The sequence below is a fragment of the Schistocerca serialis genome, chromosome 4 (genome assembly GCF_023864345.2).
Source record: "Schistocerca serialis cubense isolate TAMUIC-IGC-003099 chromosome 4, iqSchSeri2.2, whole genome shotgun sequence".
NCBI lineage: Eukaryota > Metazoa > Arthropoda > Insecta > Orthoptera > Acrididae > Schistocerca > Schistocerca serialis.
In genome coordinates, this window is record NC_064641.1 from 186,634,890 (window position 1) to 186,657,414 (window position 22,525).

The 22,525-nt window shown below is 45.0% G+C and overlaps 1 protein-coding gene across 1 annotated transcript in view; it reads right to left on the reverse strand.

Moving 5' to 3' along the window:
• LOC126474345 (mite allergen Eur m 3-like) overlaps window positions 1-22,525 on the reverse strand; it is a 321,786-nt gene that overhangs the window by 85,904 nt on the left and 213,357 nt on the right. Inside the window, exon 2 of the mRNA XM_050101812.1 lies at window positions 4,326-4,444. Within this exon, the coding sequence (XP_049957769.1) occupies window positions 4,326-4,444 (119 nt within the window). The remainder of the gene's footprint in view (window positions 1-4,325; window positions 4,445-22,525) is intronic.

Sequence of the window (22,525 nt, forward strand, 5' to 3'; positions counted from 1 at the left end):
AGTACAGAAAGGGCAACAGCCTCAACGGGAGTGGGGCAAAGTCAGGACGTGCGGGGACCAAGCAGCAATCGGTATTGTAATTGTAAACTGTCGAAGCTGTGTTGGTAAAGTACCGGAACTTCAAGCGCTGATAGAAAGCACCGAAGCTGAAATCGTTATAGGTACAGAAAGCTGGCTGAAGCCAGAGATAAATTCTGCCGAAATTTTTACAAAGGTACAGACGGTGTTTAGAAAGGATAGATTGCATGCAACCGGTGGTGGCGTGTTTGTCGCTGTTAGTAGTAGTTTATCCTGTAGTGAAGTGGAAGTGGATAGTTCCTGTGAATTAGTATGGGTGGAGGTTACACTCAACAACCGAGCTAGGTTAATAATTGGCTCCTTTTACCGACCTCCCGACTCAGCAGCATTAGTGGCAGAACAACTGAGAGAAAATTTGGAATACATTTCACATAAATTTTCTCAGCATGTTATAGTCTTAGGTGGAGGTTTCAATTTACCAGATATAGACTGGGACACTCAGATGTTTAGGACGGGTGGTAGGGACAGAGCATCGAGTGACATTATACTGAGTGCACTATCCGAAAATTACCTCGAGCAATTAAACAGAGAACCGACTCGTGGAGATAACATCTTGGACCTACTGATAACAAACAGACCCGAACTTTTCGACTCTGTATGTGCAGAACAGGGAATCAGTGATCATAAGGACGTTGCAGCATTCCTGAATATGGAAGTTAATAGGAATATTAAAAAAACGGAGGAAGGTTTATCTGTTTAGCAAGAGTAATAGAAGGCAGATTTCAGACTACCTAACAGATCAAAACGAAAGTTTCTGTTCCGACACTGACAATGTTGAGTGTTTATGGAAAAAGTTCAAGGCAATCGTAAAATGCGTTTTAGACAGGTACGTGCCGAGTAAAACTGTGAGGGACGGGAAAAACCCACCGTGGTACAACAACAAAGTTAGGAAACTACTGCGAAAGCAAAGAGAGCTTCACTCCAAGTTTAAACGCAGCCAAAACCTCTCAGACAAAAAGAAGCTAAACGATGTCAAAGTTAGCGTAAGGAGGGCTATGCCTGAAGCGTTCAGTGAATTCGAAAGTAAAATTCTGTGTACCGACTTGACAGAATATCCTAGGAAGTTCTGGTCTTACGTTAAATCAGTAAGTGGCTCGAAACAGCATATCCAGACACTCCGGGATGATGATGGCATTGAAACAGAGGATGACACGCGTAAAGCTGAAATACTAAACACCTTTTTCCAAAGCTGTTTCACAGAGGAAGACCGCACTGCAGTTCCTTCTCTAAATCCTCGCACAAACGAAAAATGGCTGACATCGAAATAAGTGTCCAAGGAATAGAAAAGTAACTGGAATCACTCAACAGAGGAAAGTCCACTGGACCTGACGGGATACCAATTCGATTCTACACAGAGTACGCGAAAGAACTTGCCCCCCTTCTAACAGCCGTGTACCGCAAGTCTCTAGAGGAACGGAAGGTTCCAAATGATTGGAAAAGATCACAGGTAGTCCCAGTCTTCAAGAAGGGTCGTCGAGCAGATGCGCAAAACTATAGACCTATATCTCTGACGTCGATCTGTTGTAGAATTTTAGAACATGTTTTTTGCTCGAGTATCATGTCGTTTTTGGAAACCCAGAATCTACTATGTAGGAATCAACATGGATTCCGGAAACAGCGATCGTGTGAGACCCAACTCGCTTTATTTGTTCATGAGACCCAGAAAATATTAGATACAGGCTTCCAGGTAGATGCTATTTTTCTTGGCTTCCGGAAGGCGTTCGATACAGTTCCACACTGTCGCCTGATAAACAAAGTAAGAGCCTACGGAATATCAGACCAGCTGTGTGGCTGGATTGAAGAGTTTTTAGCAAACAGAACACAGCATGTTGATCTCAATGGAGAGACGTCTACAGACGTTAAAGTAACCTCTGGCGTGCCACAGGGGAGTGTTATGGGACCATGACTTTTCACAATATATACACTCCTGGAAATGGAAAAAAGAACACATTGACACCGGTGTGTCAGACCCACCATACTTGCTCCGGACACTGCGAGATGGCTGTACAAGCAATGATCACACGCACGGCACAGCGGACACACCAGGAATCGCGGTGTTGGCCGTCGAATGGCGCTAGCTGCGCGGCATTTGTGCACCGCCGCCGTCAGTGTCAGCCAGTTTGCCGTGGCATACGGAGCTCCATCGCAGTCTTTAACACTGGTAGCATGCCGCGACAGCGTGGACGTGAACCGTATGTGCAGTTGACGGACTTTGAGCGAGGGCGTATAGTGGGCATGCAGGAGGCCGGGTGGACGTACCGCCGAATTGCTCAACACGTGGGGCGTGAGGTCTCCACAGTACATCGATGTTGTCGCCAGTGGTCGGCGGAAGGTGCACGTGCCCGTCGACCTGGGACCGGACCGCAGCGACGCACGGATGCACGCCAAGACCGTAGGATCCTACGCAGTGCCGTAGGGGACCGCACCGCCACTTCCCAGCAAATTAGGGACACTGTTGCTCCTGGGGTATCGGCGAGGACCATTCGCAACCGTCTCCATGAAGCTGGGCTATGGTCCCGCACACCGTTAGGCCGTCTTCCGCTCACGCCCCAACATCGTGCAGCCCGCCTCCAGTGGTGTCGCGACAGGCGTGAATGGAGGGACGAATGGAGACGTGTCGTCTTCAGCGATGAGAGTCGTTTCTGCCTTGGTGCCAATGATGGTCGTATGCGTGTTTGGCGCCGTGCAGGTGAGCGCCACAATCAGGACTGCATACGACCGAGGCACACAGGGCCAACACCCGGCCTCATGGTGTGGGGAGCGATCTCCTACACTGGCCCTACACACTGGTGATCGTCGAGGGGACACTGAATAGTGCACGGTACATCCAAACCGTCATCGAACCCATCGTTCTACCATTCCTAGACAGGCAAGGGAACTTGCTGTTCCAACAGGACAATGCACGTCCGCATGTATCCCGTGCCACCCAACGTGCTCTAGAAGGTGTAAGTCAACTACCCTGGCCAGCAAGATCTCTGGATCTGTCCCCCATTGAGCATGTTTGGGACTGGATGAAGCGTCGTCTCACGCGGTCTGCACGTCCAGCACGAACGCTGGTCCAACTGAGGCGCCAGGTGGAAATGGCATGGCAAGCCGTTCCACAGGACTACATCCAGCATCTCTACGATCGTCTCCATGGGAGAATAGCAGCCTGCATTGCTGCGAAAGGTGGATATACACTGTACTAGTGCCGACATTGTGCATGCTCTGTTGTCTGTGTCTATGTGCCTGTGGTTCTGTCAGTGTGATCATGTGATGTATCTGACCCCAGGAATGTGTCAATAAAGTTTCCCCTTCCTGGGACAATGAATTCACGGTGTTCTTATTTCAATTTCCAGGAGTGTATAAATGACCTAGTAGATAGTGTCGGAAGTTCCATGCGGCTTTTCGCGGATGATGCTGTAGTATACAGAGAAGTTGCAGCATTAGAAAATTGTAGCGAAATGCAGGAAGATCTGCAGCGGATAGGCACTTGGTGCAGGGAGTGGCAACTGACCCTTAACACAGACAAATGTAATGTATTGCGAATACATAGAAAGAAGGATCCTTTATTGTATGATTATATGATAGCGGAACAAACACTGGTAGCAGTTACTTCTGTAAAATATCTAGGAGTATGCGTGCGGAACGATTTGAAGTGGAATGATCATATAAAATTAATTGTTGGTAAGGCGGGTACCAGGTTGAGATTCATTGGGAGAGTCCTCAGAAAATGTAGTCCATCAACAAAGGAGGTGGCTTACAAAACACTCGTTCGACCTATACTTGAGTATTGGTCATCAGTGTGGGATCCGTACCAGATCGGGTTGACGCAGGAAATAGAGAAGATCCAAAGAAGAGCGGCGCGTTTCGTCACAGGGTTATTTGGTAACCGTGATAGCGATACGGAGATGTTTAGCAAACTCAAGTGGCAGACTCTGCAAGAGAGGCGCTCTGCATCGCGGTGTAGCTTGCTCGTCAGGTTTCGAGAGGGTGCGTTTCTGGATGAGGTATGGAATATATTGCTTCCCCCTACTTATACCTCCCGAGGAGACCACGAATGTAAAATTAGAGAGATTCGAGCGCGCACGGAGGCTTTCAGACAGTCGTTCTTCCCGCGAACCATACGCGACTGGAACAGGAAAGGGAGGTAATGACAGTGGCACGTAAAGTGCCCTCGGCCACACACCGTTGCGTGGCGTGCGGAGTAGAAATGTAGTTGTAGATGTAGATGAGCCGTAGCAGGCTACGAGGTGAGCGGTACTCACTGAAGGCGAGAAGCGATGCAGTGGGCCGCGGTGAGCGCCCAGTACTGGTTGAGCACGACGCCTCCGCACGCGTGGCGGTACGAGGGCGGCTCTTCCGGCCGCTGCACCTGCACCGACAGCTGCAGACATTGCCACAGGTTACTCTGACATCCGGGCCAACAGCGTGTAACACTCCCCAGGCCGATGTACCACTCTGTAACATGCCCTCTGCGCAATGACAAACCCCAACTGGACCCCTTAGACTGTCTGGTAAGCGGTAGATTTACAGGTGTGCGTGGCAGGTCCTGTTTGTGACTTACCTGCGCGGTGGCAGTGTAGTCAGACTCCGCACTTTCTCGACCTGTAATCTTACCTGCCCTTACCTGCAGTTCAGCTGCTCGTATGTTATTCGCCACCCTGTGGATTCTGGACTTAGCAAATACGTAGAACTAAGGTTTTGAGGAGGAATTCCGGTGCTACTAAACAATGCAACACAGCTCTGATTAGAAGCATAAACAGGGTGGTTCGTTGATAGTGACTGGGCCAAATATCTCACGAAATAAGCATCAAACGAAAAAACTACAAAGAACGAAACTCATCTAGCTTGAAGGGGGACACCAGACGGCGCTATGGTTGGCCCGCTACATGGTGCTACCAAAGGTCAATCTGATATCAACTGCGTTTTTTTTTTTTTTAAATAGGAACCCCCATTTTTATTACATATTCGTGTAGTACGTAGAGAAATATGAATTTCTTGGTTGGACCACTTTTTTCGCTTTGTAATAGATGGCGCTGTAATAGTCACGAACGTGTAAGTACGTGGTATCACGTAACATTCCGCCAGTGCGGACTGTATTTGCTTCGTGATACATTACCCGTGTTAAAATGGACCGTTTACCAATTTCGAAAAAGGTCGATATCGTGTTGATGTACGGCTATTGTGATCAAAATGCCCAACGGGCGTGTGCTATGTATGCTGCTCGGTATCCTGGACGACATCATCCAAGTGTCCGGACCGTTCGCCGGATAGTTACGTTATTTAAGGACACATGTAAAACGTCACCACGACCTGCAACAAATGATGATGCCCAAGCAGGTGTTTTAGCTGCTGTCGCGGCTAATCCGCACATCAGTAGCAGACAAATTGTGCGAGAACCGGGAATCTCAAAAACGTCGGTGTTGAGAATGCTACATCAACATCGATTGCACCCGTACCATATTTCTATGCACCAGGAACTGCATGGCGACGACTTTGCACGTCGTGTACAGTTCTGCCACTGAGCACAAGAGAAGTTATGGGACGATGACAGATTTTTTGGACGCATTCTATTTAGCGACGAAGCGTCATTCACCAACAGCGGTAACGCAAACCGGCATAATATGCACTATTGGCCAACGGAAAATCCACGATGGCTGCGACAAGTGTAACATCAGCGACCTTGGCGGGTTAATGTATGGTGCGGAATGATGGGAGGAAGGATAATTGGCCCCCATTTTATCGATGGCATCTAAATGGTGCAATGAATGCTGATTTCCTGCATAATGTTCTACCGATGTTAGTACAAGATGTTTCACTGCATGACAAAATGGCGATGTACTTCCAACACGATGGATGTCCGGCACATAGCTCGCGTGCGGTTGAAGCGGTATTGAAAAACAAATTCCTGACAGGTGGATTAGTCGTCGAAGCACCATACCATGGCCCGCACGTTCACTGGATCTGACGTCCCCGGATTTCTTTCTGTGGGGAAAGTTGAAGGATATTTGCTATCGTGATCCACCGACGAAGCCTGACAACATGCGTTAGCGCATTGTCAATGCATGTGCGAACATTACGGAAGGCGAACTACTCGCTATTGAGAGGAATATCGTTACACGTATTGCCAAATGGATTGAGGTTGACGGACATCGTTTTGAGCATTTATTGCATTAATGTGGTATTTACACGTAATCACGCTGTAACGCGTTCCCAGAAATGATAAGTTCACAAAGGTACATGTATCACATTGGAACAACCGAAATAAAATGTTCAAACGTAACTACATTCTGTATTTTAATTTAAAAAACCTACTTGTTACCAACTGTTCGTCTAAAACTGTGAGCCATATGTTTGTGACTATTACAGCGCCATCGATCACAGAGCGAAAGAAGTGGTCCAACTAAAACATTCATATTTCTTTACCTACACGAATATGTAATAAAAATGTGGGTTCCTATTTAAAAAAAAAACGCAATTGATGTCCGTTTGACCTATGGCAGCGCGATCTAGCCGGCCAACCATAGCGCCACCTCTTTTCCCCCTTCAAGCTAGACGAGTTTCGTTCTTTGTAGTTTTTTCGTTTGACGCTTATTCCGTGAGATATTTGGCCCGATCACGATGAATGGACCAACCAGTATATTCCAGAGACACGTTCGCCTCAAAATCCGTTGATACAATTTATCACAAACGAGTAGCAAAATCGTAGTTTTCCCTCCAGAATCCAGCCAGATAGCGGTCAGATGGAAATGCCTCTCTAAGTGGGTCTAAGACCACTGTCGGATACCGATTTCCTTTGGTTGTTGTCTCAATCAGGCTAATTCCAGTTGTGATCGTTTTAATATCATTCACTCAGCTGTCACGCGGGTCTTTTAGTGCACAAGGCCAGGATCTTGTATTACCGGATGCCACGGAACTCAGTCTTTACTTACACTTGACACCCCACATAAAAATAAGCATGATCATACCCAATTGGTAATAATGATCATTGGCAGAGAACAAAAACAGTATTGCAACAGCAGGAGCATCACAGCAACTGACTTACCGTGTTCTATGACTGTCGTGTTGTTACATGCACTAAGCTTTGCTCAAGTTACTATTTGCGTCTATACCTGAGTATTGTCACGTATTAAGATAAACATTCATTCAGAGTCAAAATAACTTCACCACCTACGCGAATGTTACTTTGTCACGGTATTATTCAGATTTACCAAAAAAGCAAAGCTTAGTTGGTAACCTTGCGGGAGCGCAAATGCTGGCCATCCGTACCGCTCCCCGGTCTAACCGCTAGTCCTTAACAATGGCGAGCTGTGCGCCCCCACTAAAACGCTTGTGACGTCAGCCACCGTGTCTGCCCTTAAAACGGACACATTTTACCTTATACTTTCCCTGTGGCTTTCTGCGCAAATACACTTTTAATTTACACTCTTCTGAAAATTTTACTCTGGCTCTCTGCTCTAATTTAAGTTTTTTTCAAACGAACTACTTTTTTACCCTTTGGCAGCTTCTGTTCGGACCAGTCCTCCTCCTTCATCCCCAAGGAGAGTACGCCTGTGGATGCTGCGTCGTATTTCTAAGCTAACCCTGGCTTTTCTGTGTCCTTCCGCCTTCACGTTTTTGCAAGTCACCGTGCTGGCCTACCGCGCCCGACTCGACTCTTATCGTAACCCTTCGGCAAGCTACGTCCGCTCTGGCCCTCCATCTGTCTGGCATCCCGCTGCATTCTAATCGGAGCTCGCTTAATTAAAAAGGCTACAACTTTAGTTTCATTGCCCATACAAGAACCGGGTTTCTATCTGAAGCCTTAGGTATCACATGAAGTTCTTAAAAGCATTGCTTATCTGAAGCGTGGTCATTCTTGCACAGCACAGTGCCACGTTTCAAGCAGGTCGATCACAACAGCACCCAACAAGCCCAGACCACAGCATCGCCTACTCATTTAATTTCCAACAAACTTTCCGGACTTCACAGCTAGCTCCATCGCTATTGCATTCACCATGTGCTTACGTGAACGGTAGAATAAATTGTTAACAATTCTACAATATTATTTATTCATTTCCTGCGAAAAATGTATAGTGCAAAGTACATTACACTAAATTAATCACACACCTAATAATCATACGAGGGCGTGCTAAAATTTTTAAAAATAAAGCAAATGTTAACATTCTGCATCTTTATTCTTCATATCTACGTATTTATTCCTCAACATAGCCACCCTGGCGACGGATAAATATCTCTCAACGAGAGGCCAGTTTGTTGATACAGTCACTGTAGAACGTTTGGCTTTGTTGACGGACCAACAGCCTCACCTTAGCTTGCACCAGTCCGTCACTATTAAAGTGAAGTGTTCTAAGGTGTTCTTGTAAGTTATGGAATCAGATGGGACTCGGATGGGGCTGAGTCGGATCTGTATAGAGGATGATCGATGGCAGTGAACTTTAAGGTGTAGGATTGTTGCAGATGTCGCAGCGCTCGTGTGTGATCTGGTGTTCTCATGCTGGACGAGAGGGTGGACGAACTCTTCAAATTCGAAACTCAATTACAGCACGCTGTTTTTCAAGCAACGACATAGTTGCGTTACACGCCGCCACGTTACACGCTACAATTTCGAGCCCTCTAGCGGCAGAAGACTGAAAATATTTAGATATGACAAATAAACAATGTAGAATGTTAATAACATTTATTTTATTTAGACCTTTCAGATTGTTCACACAAAAATGCAGAGGAACTACTTTTCAGCAAGCCCTCATAGTTACAATAACAAATTCATATACAGTTGTGGCATTCAACACTATTTGTACGAGTATACGTCCTTTGAATGAACAACATTGATGTGAGCAATCACAGTTCTACTGGTGCTTTGTTCACACAGTTACTACTTATTCTAAATGATCTAGACTATGCGGAAAATTGAAGAAAAGTAACTAAAAGACAGTAAGAGAAAAGAAGACATAGAAAGTAGGAAGAGATATGAGTTAAGTCACTTTGTAGTCTTGGAATGTACACAGAGTCCACACCCCACGGTCAGTTGCTCACATTCAGTTACTATCCGCTTCTAAGAAAAAATGGCTCAAATGGCTCTGAGCACTATGGGACTTAACATCTATGGTCATCAGTCCCCTAGAACTTAGAACTACTTAAACCTAACTAACCTAAGGACATCACACAACACCCAGCCATCACGAGGCAGAGAAAATCCCTGACCCCGCCGGGAATCGAACCCGGGAACCCGGGCGTGGGAAGTGAGAACGCTACCGCACGACCACGAGCTGCGGGCCGCTTCTAAGAGGTCCTACAAGTATGGCTCTGCAGCATTTTCTCCACTTACACGACTGTTGTTAGTACTAACTCAGAAAAGTTGTAATACTATATAAAGATAGAATAGAATTTTGCGTTGATGGTGTTATAATAGTAGTTATTTCTATCAGTATTTTATGGATATTGTCAGGAGGACAGATTTTAGAATGGAGTCGTCGAGTTATACAAATCTGGCCACCATTTTCTTCATTTGTAAGTTTACTTGTGTAAGTAGGCTGTTTATGTTTTCTTGTTGGCAACGTTACGTAGCGCTCTATATGAAAATCACTGGCTGTGCTGTGTGAAGTCTGTGGCTAGTTAGCATTGTTGTCTGCCACTGTAGTGTTGGGCAGCGGCAGCTGGATGTGAACAGCGCGTAGCGTTGCGCAGTTGGAGGTGAGCCGCCAGCAGTGGTGACTATTAAGGTAAATACAGTGTTTGTTCTCTATTAATATCTTTCATTTGCTAACTATCCCTATCAGTAGTTAGTGCCTTCCATAGTTTGAATCTTTTATTTAGCTGGCAGTAGTGGCGCTAGCTGTATTGCAGTAGTTCGAGTAACCAAGATTTTTGTGAGGTAAGCGATTTGTGAATCGCATAGGTTAATGTTAGTCAGGGCCATTCTTTCGTAGGGATTTTTTGAAAGTCAGATTGCGTTGCGCCAAAAATATTGTGTGTCAGTTTAAGCACAGTCTCGTAAAATTGTTCAAAGGGGACGTTTCATATGGATCCTGGCAGGGTCGCCATATGAAACGTCCACTTTGAACAATTTTACGAGACTGTGCTTAAACTGACACACAATATTTTTGGCGCAACGCAATCTGACTTTCAAAAAATTCCTACGAAAGAATGGCCCTGACTAACATTAACCTATGCGTTTCACAAATCGCTTCCCTCACAAAAATCTTGGTTACTCGAACTACTGCAATACAGCGAGCGCCACAACTGCCAGCTAAATAAAAGATTCAAACTATGGAAGGCACTAACTACTGATAGGGATAGTTAGCAAATGAAAGATATTAATAGAGAACAAACACTGTATTTACCTTAATAGTCATAATATATATAGCAGTTCATGACAAATTTCAAAACTCCGCCAACTCTCTCCCCACATCCACCACTGCTGGCGGCTCACCTCCAACTGCGCAACGCTACGCGCTGTTCACATCTAGCTGCCGCTGCCCAACACTACAATGGCAGACAACAATGCTAACTAGCCACAGACTTCACACAGCACAGCCAGTGATTTTCGTATAGAGCGCTACGTAACGTTGTCAACAAGAAAACATAAACAGCCTACTTACACTTGTAGCTGCGTAGTGTGTATTTTTATGTCTAATATTATTCTACGTATGTGTAGTTTCGTAACTACTTTGGTATTATGTGTTACCATGTCTTAGTCTGTCTCTGCTTCAACTTCTATTTTTGTACCACTACATGATGCTTCATTTTCTCTATCATCACTGCTTTCGTTTAGTGTTATCGTTATGTTTGGTTAATAAAAGTGGCTCTAAGAACTATGGGACTTAACATCTGACGTCACCAGTCCCCTAGACTTAGAACTACTTGAACCTAACTAACCTAAGGACATCACACACATCCATGCCAGAGGCAAGGTTCGAACCTGCAACCGCAGCAGCAGCAGCGCGGTTCCGGACTGAAGTGCCCAGAACCGCTAGACCACAACGGCCGGCGGAAAGCAGTGAGTTTAAGACTGGCCTTCATGTAGGGGTATCCGTACACTACGAGCAGTTACTTCGTTTAGTCAAAAGTAAGTTAAACGATTCTAGTCATCAAGGTTGACAACACGTCTATCTGGATCGTGTTAATTTATGCTTATGCACTGAACTGAAGAACGTGGAAAAAGATACCGTGTATTGTTTTGTGAGTATTATGATAGTCGCATGGTTATACTCAGACTCGGCGACGGTTACTGTAGTTAATGATTTCAGACTGGCTCTGTGATAGGACTGACTCCCAAAACACATTTACCTTATTTTGGTTTGTATTAATAAATAAGGTCTTAAGTCTTTACTGTAGCATCGTAACAGTATTCCCACGTAAGCCACTGAGAAATTCAGTGTATTTAGATCGCATGTCAGTAGCCACGACCTAAGGAGAAGAAATTCGAGACAGTTTTAGAAGAGACGTGGTAAGCAAGCATTCTGCTGATGACTTAAGATTTATCTCTGTGCTTCATTCAATGTAGCTCACCACATGCTGTCTTTCGCAAACTACAATCTGCGTGGTTAGTGTGTTCGACGTAGTAATATGTCACTGCAGGAACATTTCTTCTCGTTCAGTTACTTGATAAGAGAGGAAACCTACAGTATGAAGAACCAAAATTCAGGGGAAAATAGAAACGAAATCAAGGATCACAGACGCCCTACCCCTTATGAGCGGATGGAAGAAATAGCTTAGATCTGGTGACAAGAATAGATCGCACTTCTAGCAATGAATATGAATTAGGGTTAACAAAGTAAAGACAAGAAGAATACGTGAAAGTGAAATGACGGAGAGTTTAACTTCAAAATTATCAACAACGCGTTGTTGGAAGAAGTAAAAAAGTTCTCTTGTCTATGAAATAACAGTACACAGGATGCCCGAAAGAAGGAAGATATCAGTGTTGAAGAAGGCTTTCCCCAGTAACAAAAACATCTTATGGACGAGATACTGATTTGTAAATGAAGAAGAAGCTACTGAAAGTGTTCATCTGGAGCACAGCACTCCATTGAAGTGAAACGTCGGCCTTCGGAAATCTGTGGAAGGAAAAAACTGGTAGAACACGTATGTAATACTATTAAAACTTTGGAAAATAAAGTGAACAGATTAAATGCGAAATGAAGGATGAAAAGTTCGTCCTCATCCGTCGTCTCGAAACTTCTGTAGTGTCTGGTGAAGGTCCTCGCGACCGCGACCGGAGTATGAACCCTTAGCCCCTTTGTTGCGGGAGACAAATCACGAATCAAGTTGCTCCATTAAGTTCCGCCGTAACGTTTGTTAGCAGATCTGGATAATTCCTATGCACTGCTACACAAATGCTATCAAGCTAAGTCAGGGTCGCCAGCCTAGCTTTGAACCACGATACAGGGTTAAAATAGTCACTTCCTCTAGAGCATTAATCAGTGGCCTGTAGCAATCCCTTTGTTCTCAAGAGATTTCCAAATCCGATCACTAAAATGGACAGCTAACACAGCAATCAATGTAAACGCCGCCACCAACCGGTTTCTAGCAGTTCCCCTGTAAACAACGTAGGATCATAGTCGTCTAATGTTAAAGATGATGTAGACATACGGAAGAACTCCACAGTTCAAATGTCCATTTAAGCAAAGCGCAGTTCCCTGTTTCCTAATAATCTTAGACAAGTCTGCTTCGCTCGCCAAACAGCACTTCCACGCTCGGTTAGGCGGCATTTTCTACACAGTCCGGGTGCACTCGGTAAACATCAAAACCATCTCGGAAACAGGCAACTGACTAAAACGTTTCAAACATCTGCACCCGGGAACACACTTCCGAGCACTTTCTGAACTGAAACTTCCTGGCAGATTAAAACTGTATGCAAGACCGAGACTCGAACTCTGGACTTTCGCGGGCAATTGTCTACCAACTAAGCTACTAAATCACGACTCACGATTCGCCCTTACAGCTTTACTACGGCCAGTACCTCATCTCCCACCTTGCAAATTTCGCAGAAATTCTGTGAAACGTACAAGACTAGCACTCCTGGAAGAAATGATATATTGAGCCATGGCTTAGCCACAGCCTGGAGAATATTTCGAGATTGAAATTTTAATTCTGCAGCGGAGGAATATGCACTGTTATGAAACTTCCTGGAATATTAAAACTGTCTGGAAATATCCTCTAGGCTGTGGCTTTCCAGGAAAGCTGTCTTGCAAGTTTTGCAGGTGAGCTTCTGTGAAGTTTGGAACGTGGGAGATGAGGTGCTGGCGGAAATAAAGCTATGAGGCCGTGTCCTGGGGCCTGCTTGGGTAGCTCAGTCAATAGAGCACTTGCCTGCGAAAGGCAAATATCCCGAGTTCGAGTCTCGGTGCGTCACACAGTTTTAATTTGCCAAGAAGTTTCGTAACAGCGCACACTTCGCTGCAGAGTGAAAATTTCATGCTAGACTTTCTTGACTTTCTACTGCTAGAGAAGTACCTTACTAATCCCCGACCACAGACTTCCGAAATACACACCTGCACACCACCTCCGCCCCAGACGGCCCAACTCGCCTCTTGCACCCTACTATGGCGGCCGCCCGACACCCTCGATTTCGCGATCTGCTGACGGGTCTACGATACTTTCTTCGCAGGTAGATTTTCGACCAGTCAGGCTCCAGAGCAGCAAGCAACCACAGGGATTGGTCATTTCCTGTTAAAGTTCATAATACCACTATGAAGTGCTGCTGCCTGCCTGCCGACGGTTTTAAAGGGCGCTAGAAAATCTTTGCCACTGTGTGGGAAACACTCGCCTTTATAAACCGCCAGGTTGGGCCAGGCCACCACCCTCTTAGCTGGATTAGCGAAACCCAGCCCTTTGTCTTCAGGCTCGAGGATTGTCGCAGTCCCACGGGCACGAAAACTGGCGCCGCAGTTCACAAGAGCACCAGAACTAGCCGGCGGGCGCGGTGTGTAGATGATATGTTACAAGTCATAGTGAAAATGATGGGTAAGGAAAGAAGTTAATGAAAAGTCTGCATAAGAAGATAGGATGAGATATTGGGACGTATGCTGCGGTATCTGGAAATAGTAAACTTGGCGTTGAAAAGAGCATTTTTGTTATGGTCTTCAATCCGAAGACTCGTCTGATGCAGCTCTCCATGCTACTCTATCCCTTCCAAGCTTCATCATCTCCGAATAACTGCAGCAAATTACACCCTTCTGAATGTGCTTACTGTGGTCATCGTTTGGTCCCCCTCTACGATTTTTATTCCCGGTCCCCGACACGAATCCACCCGGCGGATTTGTGTCGAGGTCCGGTGAACCGGCCAGTCTGTGGATGGTTTTTAGGCGGTTTTCCATCTGCTTCGGCGAATGCGGGCTGGTTTCCCTTATTCCGCCTCAGTTACACTATGTCGGCGATTGCTGCGCAAACAAGTTCTCCACGTACGCGTACACCACCATTACTCTACCACGCAAACTTAGGGGTTACACTCGTCTGGTATGAGACGTTCCCTGGGGGGTTTATCGGGGGCCGAACCGCACAATATCCATGGGTTCGGTGTGGGGCGGCGGAGGGGTGAAGTGGACTGCGGTAGTTGTCGTGGGGTTGTGGACCACTGCGGCTGCGGCGGGGACGGAGCCTCTCCGTCGTTTCTAGGTCCCCGGTTAACATACTATACCATACCATCAGTTATTTTGCTGCCCTAATAGCAAAACTCATCTATTGCTTTAGGCGTACTAGAGGGGAAATATAATAGAGGCAGTCCAAGATTAGAAAGAACAAAACAGATTCATGTACATTTTGGGTATAGCAGTTTTGTAGATAAGGAAAGATCGGCACAAGTGAGGGAAAGACGGAAGATAGTATTTAAGTAGGAGAAATACTGACTTCTCTATGAACTACCTCCCTGACAAAAAAAGTAAAGCATCCAGAGGACATGGTCAGAGGTCAGTGTAAATTTGTACACATATAGACCACCAGCGAGCATGTAAATAATGACACTTGCAGTTCTCTTTGTCAGGTAGAACAGCCACAAGAGTATATTATCATTGTTGTGCTTGTGTTGCTTCCAGCCCTGGTAGAATATATAAGGAGGGCGAACAGTGTCAGATATTGAGTGATCACTGTGAAGGACACGTAGATGCCGTGTACTCGTGTGAGACAGCGTGATCAGCTCCCAACATACGAGATTTGAAAAGGGCTGGCTTTCTGGTTGGCTGGTCAAATAGTACGTTATTTAGATCTGTGGGGCGTTCGAATGCAACAATGGCCCAATGCATGGGAACGTATGGGTGGACATACTCATCGTCAAGGTTACGGTAGACCCTCTGGCCACCACTATTGGCGATTGCCGTACTTTGCATCAAGCATTTCTTAACCCGTTCACATCTGTGCCTGTCACCTGACAACAAAACGTTCTGTTTCATCCTGCACCATTGGCTGGAGACTAACAGCAGACAGATTAGAGAATTACTGTCTCAAGCATAGGTTGCAGTTAAAACCCCAACTAAAATAGCTGAATTTGTAAGGTGATATTTTCGGTTTTCATATTCTATGACTGAGGACAACTGTGTAAGTTGAAATGACATGTTTAATGTCTCAATATTAGCATAGAAATACACGCTTTTACACAGTTTATCATGTGACAATGTTAAAACAGTTGTCAGGCTAACGCATCTCCTCAACATCAAAAAGTGAAATAATCCTAGACACAACAATATTAAATATTAACTCTCAGAAAGTTAAATTATACTAAACACGGCAATATTAAAGTTTAGCTAGATGTTTCTTTACAAAATTATTCTTATGATTTCGTTATGGTGTTGGTCAGTACTACGATAAATCAGCCAATTTCGGTTCATAGTTCAGTACTATTTTTAGGATGACAGTCAAGTCTACGGTGGATGGTTAGTTATGTGACAAATTAAGCAAAAGATTACTCAAGGTCGCTCGAGTTTACAGTGGACGCAAGCTGGTGAACCAACATGTTTACACCTCTTTACGCGGTATTTACCTTAAGCTGCGATGAGCTGTCATCTGCTAGGGTGCTCTCTCTCTCTGAAATTTCTATAAAAACTTATTAAAAACCTTTGCTGAATTTTCCAGCAGAAACTCTCCCTGCATTTCTCATTATGAGAGAAAACCTGTACTCAACCCTAGTCCTAGAATATGGCTATATACATATGCATGGCAGGAGCAGCTTGCATATTATATGCCCTCTCAGTTCTGGAAAGAACAATTGACTAATTGGCTGGTTCGTTTCTCCACAGTTGGAGCTAAATGTTGCTACAGCTAATTTCTAGTTGGATGTCAGCCGCTGTGAGCGCAGTGTTCACACAAATTACTCCTCTGCCTCGTACAGAGCGTTATGTGCTCCGTTCTGCACTACACGCCAGTTCAGAGAAGAGTCCCCACTAAATTTCCGTCTTGTCTTTCTCATAACCGAACTGTCTCCACACCTGGGTTCTTTCTTTCTTCACGTCACAGCCTTTTTCGACCAATAGGAGCGTTCCTCTTATTTTGTGGAAACTCTCTCTACCAATCTCAAGGGACCTATTATTAAACTGCATCAAAACTTTGGCTCTTTAATCATTCCTTGTACGTTTACACTAATAGGACGTTTTGTATCCGCGCCAGACGTCAAAATGCTCATGGCTCAAATGGCTCTGAGCACTATGGGACTTAACATCTGACGTCAAAATGCGTACGTTGTCTCTCACGTGTGTACTACTCGCTGGACACTCCATTTGGAATTCTAAAACGCAGTTTTTAAAAGCTTGCTTTCCTGTCCTCCCTCAGAAGGTCCATTAACTCGCTCTCCCCTTCTGAGTCTCCTGGTCGGTGGTTGACCTGGCTTGGGATGCCCCTTTAAGTGATTTCCGTTGTATCTCCTGTAGTGCGGCCTCGCGTCTGCTCTCGCCCCTCTGAATTCCAAAGTAAACGCCTCTCGCTGCTTGTTGCACCTTCTGCTCGTAGACATGCATTATATAGGAACGGTGTTTTAATTACCGTCGATTGAGTGTCATCCATTTTTGCATTACATACTGATAGGCAAACTTGCTCATAACCGCCGAATTAAGTTAGGTGTCATATTCACCTTCCCGTTGCGATGTATAAAGCTCTCATGTAAGGTGCGAAGCTGACCATCTATTCTGCCACCTTACAATTTGACCAGGAAGCAATGACTGCTGATGAATCGCGTCGTGTTGGGTACTGATCATTGTCTGAGAGTATTGCAGCGACCTGGGGAGATTATCCTTGCTTCCAGCGTTTTGAAGAGGCCCAGCAGTGTCGCTCCTGATGTCACGGTGTGGAGAGCCATCGGATATAAATTCAGATCACAGCTGGAAGCGATTGAGGGAACTCTGCCGGCACGACAATATGTCACGGACAATCTGTATGGTGCCGTTTTTCAGTAGGATAATGCTTGTCCGCACATGGCACGTATACATGCTGTTGAAGTACTCGACTAGTAAGCTAGATTCCCAGGTGTGTCCCTGATAGAACATGTGTGGGACCTATTCGGATGGCAACTCTGTCCCCAGGGTATAAAAGACAAGTTACAACAGTTGTGGGCCAGCTTGCCTCAGAAGACGATACAAACGGCATTATGACACTTTTTCCAACCGAATTATTGCATGTGTCTTGGCCATCTGCGGTGCAAGGTCATACTGATTACTGGACTCACAGTGCGAAGTTCTCTGTAAATTTGACACGATTTTTAATCATACACTATTCCAAACCGCTAAATGTTATTTCATTTCATCCTCGTTTCCTGAGCTAATATACAGAGGTGTCCAAAAGTAAAGAAACAAATCGCTGCTTCCCCGTTCTGTGTGTAGTTCACGACATAATCGTACAAACTATCAACAGATGTTCGTACGATCGTATTTTAATCAGGAGATGGCATTCCGATCAACGGACAACCACGCCAACAATGATCTCAGGACACCTATCAAACGAGGCAGTGTATGTCGAATATTTCCACAGCCACAATCGCTGTGCATACAGTCACAGTGCAGTATGGCACAGAGAAGATGCGTACCAGACTCTCTTCGATGGAGTACCATATCAAAAATGGATGCAGGACAGTCGCAAACTGATGGGCCATGATGGCTTAAAGTGAACCGTTCCGTTGTTTCTTGGATGTGGCGACAGTTTATAGAGACCAGAATTGTATCTCAAAGACCAGGGAAAGGCGGACCACATGTGGCGTCGGAAAGACAGGACCGTTATTTGGCTGTAAAGGCACGACGGTGCCGCCTTAATACTGCACGGCAACTGGCGTCTGACCCCGCAGCATCCACTGGATGTGTTCTATCGAGGCAAACGGTGTACAGAAGGCTTCGGCAGAATGGCCTTTACTGTCGGAGACTTTCTGAATGTGTACCTATGACGCGTCTTAACAGAAAGGAACGTCTAGAAAGAAGTCGTCAACATGCCACCTGGAGAGGGTCGATGTTCTTTCCACAGATGAGCCCCTATTTGCTCTGGGAGTGATTCTCGACGGATTCTCATCTGAAGGTAACATGGAACACTGTTTCGGGATCCAAACATTATGGAAAGAGACTGATATAGAGGAGGATCACTAATAGTGCGGGCAGTGATTATATTGACTACTGGAACACCTCTTTAGGAATATGTACGGGTGTATCAACAAGGTTTAACTGCTGTCAGGTATCGTGACATCATCTTGGAACCCCACGTGTGGTTGATGCGAGGTGCTGTGGGTCCAGACGTCATATTACGGACAATAATGTTCGACCTCATAGAGCACGGGTGGTTGACGTTTTCTTGGAAACGGAAGATGTTACACATATGGCGTGGCCTACTCGCTCTCCCGATTTGAATCCGGTAGAGCATGTCTGGGATGCACTAGGGACACAAATTACGTCACGTCAGCATCCATCAATCGCTCTCCAACACTTGCGAGCAGCTCTGCAGGAAGAATGGGTACTACTGCCTGAACATGAAATTGATATCATTCACAGCATGTCCCATCATCGTCAGGTCTGTGTGCTGCCAGAGGTGGTGAAACCCCATACTGAGCACATTAACTAGTCGTCGAAATGAGGGTATAAATCCGTTAAGATAGAAAAAATGAACAACATTTTTGGCTATAGTTTTGCACGTTGTATTTGTTTACGTTCTGTATTCATTGTATTGTTTCGACTTTACTATCAACTGTTTATACTGTTATATATATATACAGGGTGAGTCAGCTAACGTTACCGCTGGATATATTTCGTAAACCACATCAAATACTGACGAACCGATTCCACAGACCGAACGTGAGGAGAGGGGCTAGTGTAATTGTTTAATACAAACCATACAAAAATGCACGGAAGTATGTTTTTTAACACAAACCTACTTTTTTTAAATGTAACCACGTTAGTTTTGTTAGCACATCTGAACACATAAACAAATACGTAATCAGTGCCGTTTGTTGCATTGTAAAATGTTAATTACATCCGGAGATATTGTAACCTAAAGTTGACGCTTGAAACCTCCGACATTCAGTTGCATGTTGTAACAAACACGGGCCACGGTCGGCGAGCAGCATCTGCAGGGACATGTTTACGATGACGACTGTGTTTACGAGTGTGGCTGTAGTGCACTGTTGTGGTTTGGTCTAGCTGTCGCAGTGTCCGCATGTAGCGCATGCTGCTATTGTTATTCTGCATTCGTCTCCGCACGCAGACCAACTGTAGTACACCGTGTTACCAGACGTCTGTGATAGTGTAGTGTTGTAGGAACTGTGACCATGGTGTATTCGAACTCTGAAAAGGCGGAGATGATACTCATCTATGGCGAGTGTCGACGAAATGCAGCTGAAGCCTGCAGGGTGTATGCAGAACGGTACCCGGACAGAGAGCATCCAACGGGCCGCACATTGCAAAACATCTACCGCCAACTGTATGCAACAGGTATGGTCGTAGCACGCAAACGGGTCCGTAACAGGCCCGTCACAGGAGAAGCGGGTGCAGTTGGTGTGTTAGCTGCTGTTGCCATGAACCAACACATGAGTACACGGGACATTGCGAGAGCCGGTGGACTGAGTCAAACTAGTGTCATGCGCATACTGCATCGTCACCGCTTTCACCCGTTTCATGTGTCGCTACATCAGCAATTACGTGGTGATGACTTTAATCATCGAGTGCAATTCTGTCAATGGGCATTAACAGAGAATGCATTGCGGTTCTACCTGTTTACCGATGAAGCGGGTTTCACAAACCACGGGGCAGTGAATCTACGGAATATGCATTACTGGTCCGTGGACAATCGCTGGCTCAGACAGGTAGAGCGACAGCGACCGTGGACTGTAAATATATGGTGCCGAATCATTGGCGACCACCTCATTGGTCCTCACTTCATTGCAGGGGCCCAAACAGGTGCAACATACATCGCGTTTCTACAGAATGATCTGCCAACGTTGCTCGAAAATGTCCCACTGGAAACGCGTCGACGCATGTGGTATCAGCATGATGGTGCACCTGCACATTCCGCAATTAACACTAGGCTGACAGGATTTTCGACGGGCGTTTCATAGGACGTGGAGGACGCATAAATTGGCCAGCCTGTTCTCCTGATCTTACAGCTCTAGACTTCTTTCTGTGGGGTACGTTAAAGGAGAATGTGTACCGTGATGTGCCTACAATCCCAGAGGATATGAAACAACGTATTGTGGCATCCTGTGGCGGCATTACACCAGATGTACTGCGGCGTGTACGACATTCATTACGCCAGAGATTGCAATTGTGTGCAGCAAATGATGGCCACCACATTGAACATCTATTGGCCTGACATGTCAGAACACACTCTATTCCACTCCGTAATTGAAAACGGAAACCACATGTGTACGTGTACCTCACCCCTCATGGTAATGTACATATGCGTCAGTGAAAAAGACCAATAAAAAGGTGTTAGCATGTGGACGTAATGTGCTGTTCCAGTCTCTTCTGTACCTAAGGTCCATCACCGTTCCGCTTGGATCCCTACGTAATTCGGTGCTCTCCGATACACACGATCGAACAGCGGAGGAGTGGTACTCAAGCGTCAATTTTAGGTTACAATATCTCCGGATGTAATTAACATTTTACATTGCAACAAACGGCACTGATTACGTATTTGTTTATATGTTCAGATGTGCAAAAAAAACTAACGGGGTTCCATTTAAAAAAAACGTAGGTTTGTGTTAAAAAACGTACTTCCGTGCATTTTTTTATGGTTTGTATTAACCAATTACACTAGCCCCTCTGCTCACTTTCGGTCTGTGGAATCGGTTCGTCAGTATTTGATGTGGTTTACGAAATATATCCAGCGGTAATGTTAGGTGACTCACCCTGTATATATATATATATATATATATATATATATATATATATATATATATATATATATATCACTGGTCGTGCGGTAGCGTTCTCGCTTCCCACGCCCGGGTTCCAGGGTTGGATTCCCGGCGGGGTCAGTGATTTTCTCTGCCTCGTGATGTCCTTAGGTTAGTTAGGTTTAAGTAGTTCTAAGTTCTAGGGGACTGATGACCATAGATGTTAAGTCCCATAGTGCTCAGAGCCATTATCACTGGTAGATCACGTCACAGGGAAAAACGCTTCTCAGCGATATTAGGCTTCCTTGGACAATGAGCACTCACCGAACTAGCAGGGTCTACTAACCTGATGTGTTGCATTTGAATTCTACATACCCCAATAATTTGATAGAATGATTTTCAACAGAAAAACCTGAAGAATGCTTGTCTTTAAGCGGAGAAAGATATTTCAGAAGCGAATCGGGAACTGTGATTGGAACAGTCTATCCCGTTTTGAAGACATTGCAGATTACATACATCCCATGGGCAGGGCATCTGAATCATCCTGTATATAGATCTATGCGGAAGAATGTTTATTTTTTGCTCCCAGAGGTTTTTCCTGGATATTAGGGCGAGGTCCTTTCTCTTTTCCTGTGATCAGCCAATTGCACTGGAGACAAAGCAACAGAAGATATCGTTAATATTATTTTCAAAGAGTTTTTAAGTGATTGAAAACGAGCTCGGTTCAAGTTTTGAGGAAATACACTATATTCAGTTCTGGTGAGCAAATGATATCGTACCAACAACTAATGTAGTGCATGAACAGGAATCACTAAACCGGATAGAATGCTCCAAATGTTTGGGTGTATATACTGATGAAAACTGAACTGGAAGAATCATATTTTTGAGCTTGTCAAATAATTATGTTCAGATACATTTCCTCTTTATATAATTGCTGGCTATAATTCTAGCCCGACCTATATTGCATATTTCCATGAATAATGTATTATGTAATAATTTTCTAGGGTAATTTATCACTTAGGAAAACAGTACTGATTGCGCAGAAGGGAGCAGTAACATCATATGTGATGTTCACCCACAGTGGTTTTCTAGGAGTAAGGCATTTTAACTGCACCATCACAGTACATGTTTTCGCTAGTGAAATTCGTCATAAAATAATCCATCACAATTTGAGGT